This window comes from Aptenodytes patagonicus, chromosome 13 (genome assembly GCF_965638725.1).
Source record: "Aptenodytes patagonicus chromosome 13, bAptPat1.pri.cur, whole genome shotgun sequence".
In the NCBI taxonomy this organism is placed as follows: domain Eukaryota; kingdom Metazoa; phylum Chordata; class Aves; order Sphenisciformes; family Spheniscidae; genus Aptenodytes; species Aptenodytes patagonicus.
Genome location: NC_134961.1, coordinates 14,873,633 through 14,890,725, shown reverse-complemented (window position 1 = coordinate 14,890,725; position 17,093 = coordinate 14,873,633). Strand labels below are relative to the sequence as shown.

The following is a 17,093-nucleotide window of genomic DNA, read 5'->3' as shown; positions in this document are numbered from 1 at the left end:
TGCAGGACTTTCAAGAAAGCCAAAGGCTGCACGCACAGCAACCTGAGATGTGTTAGACTGCAAAAGCCATGACTGGCTGTGGATTTTACTGTTATTCCCCAGCTGCTCAGGCCAGAAGATGTGCTCAGTGCTTCACTGGCCACAAGAAGGACAGTCCTCCCGTGCCCTAGCAGTGAGCGTATTTACTAACTCGCTTGCCCGAGTCGCTTCGGCTATGCAATGGGACTGCACACCGCAGGTGCAGGGATGGGCAGAGACAAAACCAGCTAGCCAGGGGCTCTGAGCTGCATGGCAGCACCGTTGTGGAGGTCAGCCTGCTCATCTAAGCGGGCGGGAGGGAACGACCCGCCCTGGAGGGCCCAGCAGGCGGGGCGTGTGTGCAGCCTGTGCCGGGTGACGGCCCCCCGCAGGGGGTTGCGGCTCGTATTGTTTCTCTGCCTCCCCCCGCCCCAGCCCCGCACTGAGCATGTGCGCAGCACCCCTTCCCCCCTCCCGCCCGCGGGTCCCCGTTCCGCGCAGAGGAGCGGTGAGCTCCGCGGCGTCTCCGCGGCAGTCGGGTCGCAGCCCCGCTGGCATGGAGTGACCTGCGGAGCCCCACGCCGCCCAGCCCGGCCATGGAGCTGAGGAGGTCCATCTCGGCCAGCGCGGAGGCCGAGAGACCGATGAGGCGCTACGGGGCAGTGGAGGAGACGGAGTGGAAGGCGGAGGCGCTGGGGAGAAGTGAGTGGGGGGCGCGGGTGCGGGTCCGGCTGGCCAAGGCAGCCTCAAGCGGCGGGGCGCGGCCGGCAGCGGCGCGGCGGTGCGGTCCTCCGGGCCCCGGGTCCGGCGACGAGCGCACGCCGGGGGCTCCTGTTAGCAGGGCGAAGCCACCTTGGGCTTCTCGGGGAGGAAGGTTTGTGTGACCGTTTTGCCCTCTGAGGCTGGTGCTTTCCGAGGGGGCCGTGTCGGAAACGGCTTTTCTCTGTCGAGAGACAGGGAAGCAAAGGGCTGGAGCCGTGCCGGTGCGGCTCGGGGCACTTCAGTGTTTCCTTGCGAAATGGGTTGCTCGCTCGCTCCGCAAAGTGGAGCGATGAGAGGGTGGCTGAGGCGGGATGACTGGGACGTTAGCTCTCCCTCGTTGTTTATTAGGTGGGATTTAATATATGGCTTTTCATAAATATCGGTAGTCTTCACATTTGAAAGGCACAGATGACAAACACGTTATTCCCTCTTGTTATCTCGGGCACAGGGTACAGGAATACAGCACTTAGTTCACTTCTTCAGTGGTTGCACTGTATTTATGAGCTCAACAAATGCTCTGTGGTGGAGGAGCTTTTCTTGAAATCATAATTTTCCAGAAAGGAGCAATTGATGTAGCCTTTCCAAAGTGCCTATGGAAAGAGTAGTTAAAAAGATATGTCGTTGCCAATTCAAGTTATCCATGGGACCTTGTCTTCTCTAAGATACCAGTTATTATTCTTTTATTGGCAGAACTATCTTCTATACAACCTAATAAGCCTCTAAACCCCTTCTAATTTTCGAGGTAACCTCTGAGGCAAGAAATCTTGAGAAGACTGTCACAAAAAGCTCTGTACTAGTATAAAGAAAAATATTTTCTAAGTTTCATCAAGTGTTTGATTAGGCCACAGGAAAAAAAGCTTTGTGTGTATCTGTTATGACACCTTTATGTTGGCTGATATTGGGGTTGCTGGTATTCTTGATTCACCATCCGTCTTTTGATGTGCATTGTGAAGTCTCACCTGGATGTCTTTTAACATGGCTTTGCAGCATCCTGGTAGCAGATCGTAGCCGGCATTTTTGCCATGTTTAGACTTTTCAGATAACTGCTGTGTTCTGGAATCATACTTCACCTCTGGCTTCAGTTTTTCATGCATATGTTATTGTCTACCATACGCTGATGACAGGGGTGTAACTCTCCCACTCTGATGCTCCATTTGCAGTGTTGGTTTTGTTGCGGTGCCTGGCATAGGTTCAGGACTGAGTTACTCCACGCTTTCTAAAATAGAATTGAAGACTGAAATCACTGTTGACTGAGTTGGTTGACTCAGACACATGCAACAGTTTTGCAGGTTCTCTGGCATGATACAAACATGTGCTTTTCTTGTTCTCATAAATATGTCTGGTTTTGTTCCAGAGCTCAGGAGCTGAGTGCAGTGCAGCACTTGTAATAGTAATAATAATAATAATAATAACTGGTAGCTTGAGGTGACAGAAGGGTTACGTCTTGCAAGCTTTGGACAAAAGATCATCTGTTTGGCAGAGGGCAATGCGGAGGCTGAGTGGGAGACCCGATCTGCTCAAAAATATGTGCTCAGCATTGAGTTTCCACCCAAATCACAGCTTGACCAGGTACTGGAATGGGCTGTTGGCAGGACTAGAACCAAATGTCCAGGTGTCTGCACCCTGGCTCTGCTGCTGAGCTGTCCTTCTACACACTAGATAGATTGAGTTTAATGAGACTATTTCTCTGTGTATAACAATTTAGATACAGAATAGAAAGTAATCTAGAGGCCATGGTCCATTCTTTTAAAAGTGGAAAATTATTATTCTAAGACTTTGCCATTTGAATAATTGATGTCTTGTTTGCTCATAGGCTTCAACTTCCTTAAAATACTGTGGAAAATGCTATTTATGGTAGTTGTTTTACATGATCCCTGCATATCTTTCCTATTTTAATACTAACAGTGACTTCTGGTCACACTTTTGCACTGATTAAAAATAAATAGATCTTACTATTTACTTTAATGCTCTTTTACAGCATAGGTCCTAAATTGCATGGCACGATGACAGTAGTCTCCAGAAGGTCTGGGAAGAAGCTGAAAAAGCATCATCCCCTTTCTTACTAATGTCAACAATTAGCCTTTGGTATTTGCATATTGTTTTAAAGATGAAATGCTAAGTAATGGTATTAACAAAAGCAGAAGCCTATTACTGCATATGCATTTGCCCTTTTTACTCTGACAATTTGTTGTGTCTTAAATCAGGATCTCTTTGGAGGTAGAGCTTGTGTATCTGTACAACACTGCACGATGGAGTGCCATTTCCTGGTCAGTGCCTTTTGATGTGAGTGTAGTCGTATCAGAAGAGGATGTACATCCTGATGATGTCCATTACAGAAAGAATGTCATGGAAGTTAGGTAGTTTCTATGTAATTTGTTAAATGGAAAGGGAGCTCTGTGCTAACTTCTCTATCTGTGGTACAGAAAGCATTGCTGGTTATTGGTTATAACCAAAGATGAGTTACTTCATAGCAATGAAATGTAACGCCATGCACATTTCTATTCTACAATGGCCTCTTTCAGCCAGATTATCAATGGAGTTAAGCTGGTTCACAGTAGCTGAGGATCTGATGCCCTACAACCTGAGGGTGTAATGATCTCCAGTGGGTTTGCATGCAAAATATGAAGCAGATTGTTTGAAGGTGTGTCTTTAACAAGACACTGAAGCCTTTCTCTTCATATACAGGAGGGAATTTCCAAGGAGTAGAGAACATTAAAAATGACAGTTTACCATGTACAGAGCAACTCATGCATTTTCTAGTGCATGCATGTAAAGCACAGTCAGGCTTATATATTGTCAGGCTTGTATAATAATAATGTGGTTACAGCCTTCTCAGTAAGTGATCTTTACAATATAGTCTTGGGGAGTCTGCTCTGAAGCAGAGCACTCAAGCGTTTTGGTCAGTCCTCATTACCAAGTGCACAGCTTCATTTAGAATCATCTGTCTTGCCGTCAGCAGGGACCCATAATGCCCTGATTAAATAACTGCACACCACACCAGGGAAAAAGCCACGAAGAAACAAAGCAGTTTTTCACCATCCTTCTGAACATAGCACTTCTCAGATACATTTCTGCTGATCTTTTCCTTCCTCTTTCAGTTTGTATGAGGTCTGGAACTAAATGCAAAACTCAAGGTGAATGCCCCAGCTTCAGTCAGTATAAGGAAGCAGATATGCCAGAAAACTGCAAAGGTTATGTTTTGATGCAATTTAGCGTGCCATGAAATTTGCTAATTGTTTTCATTTGGATGCTAACTCAGCATTGGAGGTAAGCTGCCACAGTCCTATATTGCAGAGGTCCACCTTTTCAACTGTTTTTGAATATGAAGTGGAGATTAGGGGAAAGGGGCCCTATTACAGGCCAGCACTGAAGAGGAAGCTGGAGATTTCCAACACGAGACTCAGTAGTAGCGTGAAGCTTTCGTAGCCAGCTTTACTTGCTCTCCCTTCATGCTGTGAATGTAGTATCATAGATTATGTCCAGGCAAGGTACTGTGAGATGGCAGTGCACTCCAGAACAGCACCAGTGGGGTGATTTTATCTAGTTCTGAGATTGCTCTGATTTGTTCCAACAGCAGAAAGATAGTACTGTTCCCGGGTTCACAAGAGATCCTGGGCTGACACATGTGAAAGCTTATTTCACCATATTCAGTTAGTTTATCTTGAAAACCTTTCTAAGCTTGTTAGCCAGAAAGAGACTTTTGTATGTATTTATATGCTCCTCTGCTGAGCGCTGAGAGTGGTTCAAACACTGAAAATATGCACTATTTAATATTTTGCATGTGCATTTCTTGACAGCATGGGAACGTGGATGGCTTACATCTATCTGGGGCATTTTTGGTTCAAGACCAGTTTGTTTTAGAAGTGCTATTATGGATGGTCTTTCAGCTTGCAGAAGCTTGAAAAGCTAAAAAGAAAACGACCACAGATTGCAATAACATGGATAGTGATCCTGTAGCCAGGTCGTCTTTTCTCTTTGATGAACAAAGAGTGAAGAAAAGGCATTTATACCCTGGTTATGGGCACTTGCTTTGTCTAATCTACTGGGAACTGCTTGTGTCACCTTTAAGGCCTGATTTCATTAACAGAACAGAATGGCTGCATCTTAGAACAGGATCTAGTTCGTGATGTTTTAATGTTGCTTAATAACATTTTATAATAATTTGAAAAAATTTCCATTGCAATATTAAAAAAATCAATCAAGTAGCAACAGAGAAACACATTTGTCTTGCACAGCAAAGCCTGCACAGCTAGTGTCCTGTCACATTTATCTGTCATTCTGGTCACCGACGAGTAGTTAGGATGGATTTGTATTAATCATATGCCTCTATGTATTAGTCAAAAAGTAGGTAAATGCCAATTTGTTCTTGAATTTTTGTGTCAGCTTTATAAAATGTGGAGGTTTAATGGCTCCCTATATATCTAGTACAGACAGACTGGATAGTATGTTGGTTCCTGTGAGACATCAGTGCACTCCTATGTATTCATGGTGGATTGGTCCCAAGTGACTGTAGAAAAGCAAACTTATTTAGACTCTAACAAAGGTGGATGCAGCCCTGGTACTTGGTGGGGGGTACAGCTGAATGTCCTCATTCTTCTTCCTCCTGTATTGCTCATGAGAGTGAAAAGTGACTTGTGTTGTCTCACAAGACAGGGGAGGAAATGTGATTAGAAAGTTGCAATGGTGCTCAGGGCTGCCAAGTCAGAAACTAGAGAGTAATGCTGGGAATTCAGGAGTTCTCAGCATGAGGGGAGACTCATGAGTTGGGACTGACAAGGGGCTGAGTTTACTCCGCACCACCCACAGTTAAATTCAAACCTGCGTCAATTATAGCTGTTTCTATCATCTGGTAGTTAAATATTCAAACGCACACCGTTGGGCCTTCTTCCATAAACCCCACATATTGCACAGACATCCACAAACCCACTTCAGTGCTTTGCATAAAAACTCTCTGTTACTGTAACACCTCACCAGTCAGTCAGGAATGCAGTATGACCCTGCCTATCATGCTCTCGTGATACTGTCCCCCAGTCTCATCATGTCTCCACTCTGATTTAAAAAAGAAAAAAAAAAAGAAAAAAAAAAAGAAAAAAAAAATGTTTCACAGGCACAAACAGAATTTATACAGCCCAACTACCACTGCTGTTCTTTCGCAGTGATGCCCTTGTGTTACTGTAAATTCCCCTAAATTGTTAATTGTGTCTATTACAGGCAATAAAACGGACAAAACAGATTAGGCTTTTTCAGACCATCTATTAAGATAGGTGGGAAAGAAGGTAACTGAAGGATATACACAATTACATTTCTTCTTATAGAAGCAGCAAGTCTGCTGGCGTTATGAAGGTTTGAAGACAGGCTTCAAATAGAGAATGTAATTAATATTCTTTCCGTGTCTCCATTTAAAAAAAACTGTGCAAAAATTTTGAAAAGAGAGTGACCAAGAAATTCAAATATGACAATAAAACACTAATAGTGAACCCCACAACTTTTTAGAAAATATTTGACAAAATAGTGTAATCAGCAAAGACAATTGATTCAAAGGATGATGCCAGTTCTAGGTTTTTTTCTTGTTTATAATTATTAATGTTAATATATTTATATTGTAGTTCAAGAGGAAAAGCAGCCTGTGTCTGATCTGTGAAACCAAGACAGGACTCCCACACTGAAAATCAGAAGGGGTTTCTAGAAAGGATTGAGGCTGTTTTCTACAAAATAATTGTAAAACTCACCTGCTTCAATGGCAGTCAGATGGCTCCAAAATTCTCCTACACAGCTTAGTGTTTCTACAAGTCACTGGTGATTTTGGCTAGCAGCATGCACATACAATTTATCTGCATTTTCATTGCTTATCCACTTTTACATGTACTAGGTCCTGATCCTTCTCCTTCTGCAAAATATTTCTTAAATACAGAGCGTACCACTTCATAATCTCCACCAGGTCATTCCTGCATGGAAGGGTGTATCTTGGTTTTGTTTTACTTCACAAAGAGCCAGGAGAACGATTTACAGAGTGAGACTAGTCCAGTTTATACTCTCGTGTATTGTCTCGTTTTTCTAATTCCTCCTCCCACAGCTGGGTGCTCCAGGCAGCTGCTGAGACAGAGGAAGAAGGAAAAGGGACAACTGGAAATATTTTAGTGCCTCAGAGTGCATTCCTGCTAAAATATTGGTCAACAACGGGAGGAACTGTGACCCTTAGAGCAGCTTCTTCCGGGTGCTGCTTCGTGTTGGTCTCCCAAGTCCACAGAATTCTGTAGCACAGATCCCCATAGAAATATACTTTCCTGTCTGGTGACAGAAATAAAATCAGTTAATGGGCTACCCTTGCCCCCATAGTTTCCGTATCATATTTCATGAGTTTTGCCCTTCCTTCGCTTTTCTATCTAGCTATGGGCTATGTGTGTCCAAGGTTTCTCAACAAAAAGTGCAGCTAATTTACTCCCTAAATTGTCCCATGGTTCTGAACATAATTGTCTCTTGACAATACTTCGTATCCTACGAAGTCCAATCTGTCCTACAAAACACAAATGAGAAAAACAACAACCAAACCCACCCCAATCTAATCAAAGCCAAAGGGGCTGAGTGTAGCAGGAGTCTTGCTAACTCTGGATAGGAGCTACCTTGCAAAAAACCATGTTGGTTATTATGGATCAGGATCTTACTGCTGCACGTCTGCTCACATATGTCAGCAAAGACATTTCTCTCGTCTGAGATGCTCATAAATCAGAGGGTTAAGATATTTTACAGAAAAAATGCATTAGACCTCGAAAGTAGGACACTTTGAACTACACACGTCATCCCTGCTGCTGGTAGCCTGTGGGATTATGGACTCTGTAATTTTTTGGACTATGTTTGATAATTGATCCCTTAGTTGCATAGCATGTTTTCATCAGAGTAACCACTTGTGAGAATGTGTGTGTGTCTGTCTCAAGGGTGCGTTATAAAACAGGATTAAAAACTTACATTCAGGATTGGGCATGCGCTGCAAAGTACTGTGTATCATATGTGAAGTTTATAGAGTTTTCTTGTAGTTACTGAGCACAAGAAAGGTTGGAATTCAGCACTCTGTAATCCTGAATCCCAAAGTGCTTTTCCTCTGTAGCTGAATATGTCCCATTTTCATGGAAGTCTTACTTAGTAAAATAGTCCCAGAGACTCAATGAATAATGCTAATTTATTTCCATGAAACATGTTCTGCTGTCTAACTACATAAAAGGCATAGTATAAATGCATTCAAAATTCAAAAATGAAAAATGTATGCTTGGAGGGCAAACTATGAGAAATCAGCAGGAGCACCCTGGAATAATTTTGTTAGTTGCCCTTCAGGATCAGCAATGAAACATGAATTATCAACATTTTGTCAGTTCATAAAGGGCAAAATATTTGAGAAAATAATTTTAAGAGAATTTGTCATTAAATAAGGATGAATGATTTTCAGTGGGACAAACTGCTCATTGCAAAAGCCTAATGACTGCAAACACTACCAAAATGCAAGAGGTAATTTGTTATTATAAGAATATCAGCAGTGTTTAAGGATCTTTTTATTGCCCTGAACCCTTCTCCCATCCAAACCTTTATTGATTAGGGATTTAAGAGATTTTGTACAGACACATTTGGTTTTTTATATACTGATAAAATTGGAGCAAAATATTCTCATTATAAAGTGGTTTGATGGTTTTGTTCATCTCTTGGAGAAAACAACTCCAAAACCAGAAAAGGAGTCAACAGTTAGTTCTACCACTAACGCCCTTTCAGTACATGAGGCCAAAGTAAGTTTTAGAATAACGGTATTGAAGCCAAAAGAGCAAGACAGTGACCTGACCTCACTGGGAAATGACAGAGAAGCCTGACTGACACTTTCTTAGTTACAAATACAAAACGCACTCCTGACTTCATTGACATCAATGGAAATTTCCTCACTGATTTCAATAGAAGGAAAACTGGACTGGGCTCTCTGCCTTTGTCTCCTGGAGCCCTGTTCACCTCGATCCTCTTTAGAAAACTCTGGTGAGGGAATTTGGGGGCTGTGTCAGTTCCATGAGGATTCCCCTGGGGGTCTGTGTCAGGCTGCCCTGTGAGTTTGGTCTCTGCCCTCACTTCTCACTGGCCGTGTCCTGCAGTCGTGCAGAGCCTTAGCAAGCAGCGACGAGCATTCGCTCCCTGGAGAACCGTTTGCACTGGCAGGGGTAATGCCATTTCAATCTTTTTGTCTCTGAGCAGTGAATAATTAGCTAATACATTGGAGCCCCTACAGTGAGTGGCTGTTCCTCAAACTATCCTGTTTTACAGGAGGAGAGGAAGTCACAGAAATTCAGTTATGCATTTGTGCCCCCACGCTCCTTATCCAATCTGTGGTTTCTCTCCTCTCATCTTCTACCATGGATTCCCATACAACTTCCTCTGGGCACTGTGCCTGGGAGGGGACTGAAGTTACTGCAGTTTGGCAGACTCTAAGACAGAGACATTTTCCTTCAGGCTGATACTTGTCTGTATCACAGACAGAGTATGTGGGATGTGATAGTGAAGGGCACAGCCGTGGAGTTTTGAAAGCCAGTAAAATCAAGATCCATTTGTCTCTGCCTTGGTAAGGTGTGAAGCATCTTGAGATTACAAAATTTTTTTCTTTCTCTTATACAAAGAGAAGGTGACAGCCAGCTATCCATTTGTCTCAGTGATACAGATGACTCTGCTGAACTGCCTTCGTTTCCTCACCTCTGAGACCTCCAGGGAGGCAGTCAGCTCAGCCTCATATCAGCCCAACGCCAGTTGTGAGGAATATTAGCATTTTTAAAGAAAATGGAATCAAAATTAAGTGTGCAAAAGCAATTAACTTGGTGAAAACAGAGGTTGCTAGAGAATGACTCCACATCCACAGATGAAAGGCAAGTGCAAAACAGATTTGTTTGCCAACTGTCATCATTATTTTGTGTGAGTTGAAGAGATGGAGCCCTGTGCTGTTTCACCTGAGCGTACACTGGGAAAGAACCAGCTGGTTTTGGCTTTACTGGCTCAGGCAATTTCATCTTTAAGGAAGGGCACAGCTTTTGCCTGTGGCTCCCTGGAAGCACTGTGTGTCTCATCCATTGGAGAACAAGATCCCAGTATGATTCTCTGCTGCCTGGCCTTTCACTTTGCTGTTGGACTGTACACATTGTATGTCCATGGCCTTAGGAATAGCAACATTCATCCCGCTTGGAAATTACTAGTCTTTTCTCCTATGAAATGTGAAACACCTTTTTTCTTGGCTTCTGAGGAGCGTCTTCTCAATATTTAATTACTTGGTAGAGTGGAAATCTGTTATGCGAACCAATTTCTTTACTGTCTTGTCGTGGTTTAACATGTCTGAAGCAATTCTCCATACCAGTATCACTTTGGCCTTTGCTGGATTGGACTCGTATGTCTATAATATTTATCCAATGGTTTTAAGGTTGCCTAAAATTACCTAGCAGCTGCTGGGAAGATGTTTAGAGTACTGTTAGAAAATTGTGTTATTGGAGAATCACGTCACAGAGTGGGGGGAGAGAGAGAGAAACAAGCTTTCTGGTATGCGATTGGATAATTTCAAAGGACAATATTGTAAAGATGTGAAATTTAGAAATGGCGGTGGCCATTTTACTATTATTTCACTCGCAACATATGCTGCTCTTTATCAATCAATGCCCTTAGGAGAAACCATAAACCCATATATTCCTAAAGAGGTTTTGCAAGACTTTTTGAGACTGAACATTTTGTTGACTTTTTTTCTGAAACAAATTAATGAAGATAGAAAAAGTCTTTTAAAAATACCAAACTAAATAAGCTTTAAAAAACTGAACATTCGCTGTAGCTGGCACTGTTACAGCATTTGAAACTCAAATGCTGAAGCTTTGTGTTAGTATTACAGGATCAGAATATGACTCTAGTGAGGAATAAAATGGAAAGCCACAGGCTGTTTCCTTTGACCACTGAGCAAAATGACAGAAGTAAATGAACAAGTAATGTGTGTTTCTTAATACTGCTTTTTAATTCTCCATCACATAAGATGAATTGATGAAGCATGAATTGCTTTCCTTGGAGTGTGGCTTAAACCGAGTCTTGCTCCAGATGGGAACGTGCATTGATTTCAGTGGGAGCTCTATACTAGGGAAGGTACCTACCACAGTAACTAACTGTACCAGTTTCCATTTACAGCCTTCTGATAGCACTGAAACTCATGCAGGGCTGTGGCAGGGTTGGGCACGGAAACCCCTTCCTGAGTCTTCCTGACTCCTGGCACTCTTCCTGAGCCAGACTAAAATAGCTTCATGCAGATAGACGTCTAACCCAGTGCCACTGTATAAAACTGACAGTGAGGGCTTTTGGGTCAGACCTTCAAAGGCAATTTTCCCTCATTTTTTGTGTCTCGTGTTAGATCCATTTTCTCATAGGAACAGCTGTCAGATCATATACACTGTGCAAACTTTCCCACCAGGCTGCATATAGCTGCATATTCTCCCCATTCTCTGAAGGACAAACTGCTGTTTAAAGTGCACGAGGTTGTATTTTCAATTCATAACATGGTGGGAAAAGGTGAAAGGAATATGCAAAAAACCAATGGTAACTACATTGTCAGCATCATGGTTTATTTGAGTGTAAACCAAATTTTCATCTCACACATTAATTTTGAAAAATAAAATATTATTTTAAGCAGTCAGTCCGTTCCCCTGTCCCACACCCTCCCCACCCCCTGGGTGTGAAGGCATTAAAGAACAGATACTGAGAGCTAGGTATTTTGGGTACTAGCAACTCCTGTCTCTTTGGCACTAGCTTTAAGATAATCAGAGAGATACTAGAAAAGATAGCCTCTGTTCTCACAAATCAGAACTCTAGAAATAGGTAACTAACTAATGCAGTTTGATTTCTGCATTTTTTTCCTATGTCTCTGCAGTACTGAAGGTCACTAGACAGAGGACAAAAAGACTGGTGCTTGTGGTGTGAGAAGCACTGAGGTACCTGGAGGCGATCAGTGACCAGCATGGTCCTTTTTTGTTCACTTTATAAATACAGAAATAAGTATTCAATAGAGATGTAACAGTGGTACTAGGGCAATAATTGGGGGAGGAGGGGAATATTAAGGCCTATTTCAAGGCTTGGTTACATTTTATGAAATTATTTCCATATACTACCATGGGGTTCTGATCAAGATGGGTGCCAGAGCTCTTGTATTGGGTCCAGCAACATTTTCCCATTACATTAAGTTCTTGTCTTTGATATACAGACATGGTGTGCTAGAATGAATGACTGAGCTTAATTCATCCACTTTCCTTGATTCCTCCTCTCTTAACTGCAGCTCTCTCTGCCTCATCTCCTAAGTATGCTCATTCAAAGAAGAAAACCCAACTATGACTCAAATCACAGCACCCCTGCTCTAGGGTTTGTATATGCAAAACTGCAGTGATTTGAGGACTGGACAGTGCACACCTAATGCATATAAAGCACTCTGAGCTTGTATAGTCCAAGTTGTTTCTGTTCAGCAGAGGTGTAATGCAAGGGTGCTGTAACTTCAGGCTAATTCCCTATCAAAAATAAAAAGCATGTACGAGAGCTCTTCCAACAGGAATCTTAGCCAGGCAAAGCATTTTTTCAAGCATCTTCCTAGTTTTATTTTGTTGCAGTGATTTCATAACTGTTGATGTGAGTTTTTCCTCAGTAATTGTGAAGAAATTTTACTGTGTTTACCTTTTATGTAGAATAGTCTGGATATAAAATACCTTGGTAATAATTTCTTATAGTGAAGAAAATCATAGCACTTAATTTCATTGTTTTAAAATTACATGGCTAGTCACAACAGAGTAAATCTAACGTTAACTATTTTCATGCTGGGAAGGAGTTACACCACTGTGTTGCAAGCAAGAAAAAACTGTCTCCTTCTGTGAGTCCTCCATATATATAGGTATTTACACCAAAGAAAACATTGTCCTTGTAGCATGTTTTCATTCACTCTGCACAAGGGAGAAAAGACATTTAGAAGACATTTGTATGTTTATAAGGAGGCCATCCACTGCCCTTCACAGGAGTAAAATATACAAGGAGCAGGAAACAGAACCCCTTCTCATAGAATATCCTTTTAATAATTTCCCCAGGCTTCCTTATTCTGGAGTGGTAGAAAGGCAAAATATCCCAGCTAGAAACCATTTTGTATCTACTAGAACAGATGATCAGAATTCTCATCAGTTTCTATGTCCTATGGAAAGTGCTCTTCTACAAACAGTAGGGAGAGTTTTCTGTATGCTATCCAAGAAGACTGGATAGCAATGACATTTCTGTGGGCAAAACCAGGGCATTATCAGATGTTGGCTAGGATAAGATGGGTGTTTGCTGGTGAGTCAAATGAAGAAACAGGCAGCATGGGAGATAGTAATTTTGAGATGTGTATCTTTCTATATGAATCAATATTGCAAATGAGCTGAAAATTGTACAAACAGATGCAAATAAAATAGCATGAACTGTTTACAGCAATACTTGAGTATTAGTTTATACCCTGGTCTGCACCAACACAAATTAGGTCAGAGATAATAAATTCAGAAGAAAGGTTGGTAAAAATGAGACTTATCACCAAAGGCTTACTTAATTCAGGAGGTGATTAACTTTGCACAGTGACTTCTGAGGAAATAATTAAAAGGAACTTACCCTTTTTTTTTTTTTTACAAATAAATCCCCATTAAAAATGAGAATTTGTAAACAGAACTTAAAATTGCAAAAAAAAGGTAAATTCATTACTTAATACTGTAGAATTTACTTAAATCACACTTCTGTAAGATCTATTATTAGTCTGCTAATAGTAACATATATGAACAGTGGTCTCAGACAGGTTATAGTGAGTGTGTTTTGTCTATTCAGTCTATCTGATAACACTTCCTGAATAGACTCAATATTATTTTCTTTGCTGGTTGCAAGAAGTTTTCATATAGCAACAGGGGAAATATAAACACCTAATGAAATAGGAAAATCTCATTGTAAAGCCAAAGAATTGAATAGGAAAGATTACCTGAGGGGGAGAGAGAACAAAAAAAGGAAGCAATTCAGCTTAATTCATTTTTTAAAACAATGGATTTCATGCTGGTGGCATCCCAGTATTTTACTGAATGACAAATCTGTTTCTAGCTCTTCTTGAGCTTATGTTTAATTCATATAGGGAATTTCCACTTAAACACAGGAGTCTGGTCTGTTGGTTTTGTGGTGGCTGATTCCCAGAGATGTGTATGTTCAGCATATGTCAAAAGATCTACACCTCAAGCTTTGTAATGTGGAGATGTACTGAGATCAGATTCTAGGCTCAGATGAAAAAACCTATTAGTTTTTCTGAGACCTCCCTCATAAGAAAGCTGGCTTCTCATATAAGAGACCTCCAACTTTGCACCAAGTATTTGTATCACACACATTGATTTTTGCAAAACAGGGAGAATTCTCTTTCATTTCCTGGTGTGAGGGGATGAGCTCACATATTGCCTTGGTATTGAGAATTTCTCTGGGCAGCATTTTAAATGGGACACATTCCCAGGCTGGGTATATAATTAAGAAAATTTCTCTAAGGCTGTGATATGCGATATAGCTGTGACTGTGATAAGAAACAGCTGTTTGTTTAAGAAGGTAAGCAGCTCCCTTTCCATCCCAGAGCTGCTCAAATCTTGGGTCTAAGCTGCTTATGAATAAAGCACAGCGAATTAGGGGCCTATGTCTTCCCTAAAACAGGCAGGTGGGGAGGGATGAGGAACTGGCATGGCCATTACTCTGTCCCTCTTCTTGGCTGCTGGAAAGATTTGGCAGGTGCAAGTTGAAATGGAAAGATGTACAGCAATTTACTACACACCTTCTCCTGAGCCAGGAGGAAGCAGAGAGCACAGCTGGATGCAGAGCCCCTTGGCTGGTGCCCCTGTTCTCAGGCTCAGAGAAAACCAACCTCTGCACCAAAGCTGCTTGCCACTCCTCACAAAATCTAGATCAGGCTGAGGCAGGCTGGACGGTAGTAATGACTTGTTATTCACAAACAAATGAGCTAAATCGCTGGGTTTTCTCCAAGCAGCGCTTACTTGAGTGCTGAAACAATATAATGCAAGATCAGCTATTCTGTCTCATCTGCAGAGATTTATTTATTTATTTGTGTGTAGGGGGAGAGAGAAGAGGGAGAAAACAGAAGAACAGAATATTAGGAGAAGCTTCTGGGTTTAGACCTACTGGGATATTGAGGGCACCCTTCTGTCAGATTAGGTCAATAGGAGAATCACTGATATGAAATACACGGTCGTACATGTCCTAGAAAGAGGTGGAAAAATGCCACTGTTATTTCAGTTACAGCAAGACAAATTAGGTTGCTTAGTTTCAGACTGACATGTAATGTGGTCTGGGGGAAATTGCTTTCACACCTCACCTAAAGCCACCAGCCAAATGTGTGAAAAATCCTGTTGTCAGAGCATCTGGCAACAAGCAATGTGGTACTGATATGCAAACTGGAGTTTATTTAAAATTGGAAGTAACAGTAGGAAGTCTGGAAAATGTTCTTGCACAACTCAATTACAGTACTTTAAGTCTGTCATAATTCTCTGCAGACCTAATTATATGGACAGCTCTTCTTTAAATCCCACTCAAAACCACTTAATCCTTCTGTATACACAACAGACGTGGCTGGATGAGATACCACAGGCTATTTTGCAAATGGACTGTACTAGTCTTGAAGAGAGTTTGTGGCTCAGTTCAGGCACTGGGGATGCTGGAAACTGAAGTCTGAAATGGTCACACCAGTCATGATGATGCCCTTCCAGTGTGCTGTAATTGCTCTGAAAAATTTCTGTATGTGAGCAGGTCCTTTTTCTGCTCTATCAGTATATCTGAGACACCAGTAAAGACACTCTGTGTTGCTAGATTTTTATGTGTGATAGGAACTGTACTGAGGTGATACTAAGCAGTCACTTGCAGACTAGCTTGCATCTGAAGGCATGAGCCGTAGTGACCTTATCATGGCCACCATAAGGGAAAAAAAAAAAGTGAAACCTGCCAAATTTAGAATCTGGATATTTGAAAACTGTCAACTCAGGGATGCAATTTATATTAAAACAGGGGATTCGGTTTCAGCTGAGTGGAGAATCACATGTGAATCCGTGAGTAATGTCTCTGGGGTATCTTGATTCAATGGGACTTGACTTTAAAAAGGATTTTATAAAAAACCCATTAATTCCAAATTCCCTTTGCTGTTTTCATGTTTCTGTTTTCCTCATTTTTATGCATTTGCCCTCCAACAGGCTGAAGAGATGTGTGCAACCTTGTTATCATTGACTGTAATGGAAATTGGCTGGGGCATGCAAATTGCCTGCACAGAGTCTTGGAATCAACTTCAAAGTAGCAAGGTTGAGCTCTGTAATTGAGTGTCAAAGCCCCTAAAGGTTTTCAAGACCCAATCTGTGAGTGTCATTAGGGTAATTTATGTTAGTGGACATACTTCTGCATACCCTGAATTTATCTACATCAGAAGCACTTCCTGCAAATTTCAATCACATTAAAAAAATCTGTATTTTTGACTTAATATTACGGCACAATCAAATCGGGCCTGGGGCTTTTATTTCATTGTTTACGGGAAGACTTTCATGGGAAGTTACATTCATGTTATATTTTCAAAGAAATATTTAGTTCAATATTAAATTCTTACTCCTTAGGCATTTATTGCTGTGAGTGCTGAAATTCTGTTTCCTGATCTGTAAATATGGTTTGTATCAGCTTTTAAATTGCTGCCAGAGGGGGTACTACTGAGGAAAAGTCCTCCCTCTTCCCCTAAAATTGACTGTTTAGGGGACTATCCAGGGTATCGTGAGTCACAGATCAAAGATGTGATACAAAAATAGAGAAAGCTAGTAGAATCACAGTAGTAGAAAAAGCCTACAGGCAAATCATAATGATAGTGCTATAAAACAGCACCAAATCATATATAGATTTACAGCTAGAAAAGAAATTATTCTAGTTACAGATAATTAGGTAGCAAATTGTCCTATTGTACTGAGTCAGTTCCTTGCATAAGCAAACATCCTTAGATCCAGATGGAAGAGTAGGAAAGCAGAGATGGTGCACTATCTTGAAGTGATAGTTTAATTTGACGGGATGGATCCTTATGACTTCATACACAGAGAATGAGTCTGGAATCTTTCTGTAGGCAGTGTCTGCAGAGGACACTGGACCTCAAAAAGCTAAATCCTACCTTAAAGAGTAAAGCCCCAGATAATGGTCAAATTAACCTTTTCTACTTCCTGAGTCCACCTTCCTGCAACTGCAGACAGTCATACAATACTTGAGCTTATTCACAGGACCCG

General features: G+C 41.5%; 1 protein-coding gene across 1 annotated transcript in view; it reads left to right on the top strand.

Moving 5' to 3' along the window:
- The first annotated feature begins 514 nt into the window (after positions 1–514).
- The window catches only part of BMERB1 (bMERB domain containing 1), a 53,836-nt gene continuing 37,257 nt past the window's right edge, over positions 515–17,093 (top strand). Inside the window, exon 1 of the mRNA XM_076351451.1 lies at positions 515–720. Coding sequence (XP_076207566.1) covers positions 615–720 — 106 coding nt within the window. The 5' untranslated portion in view covers positions 515–614. The remainder of the gene's footprint in view (positions 721–17,093) is intronic.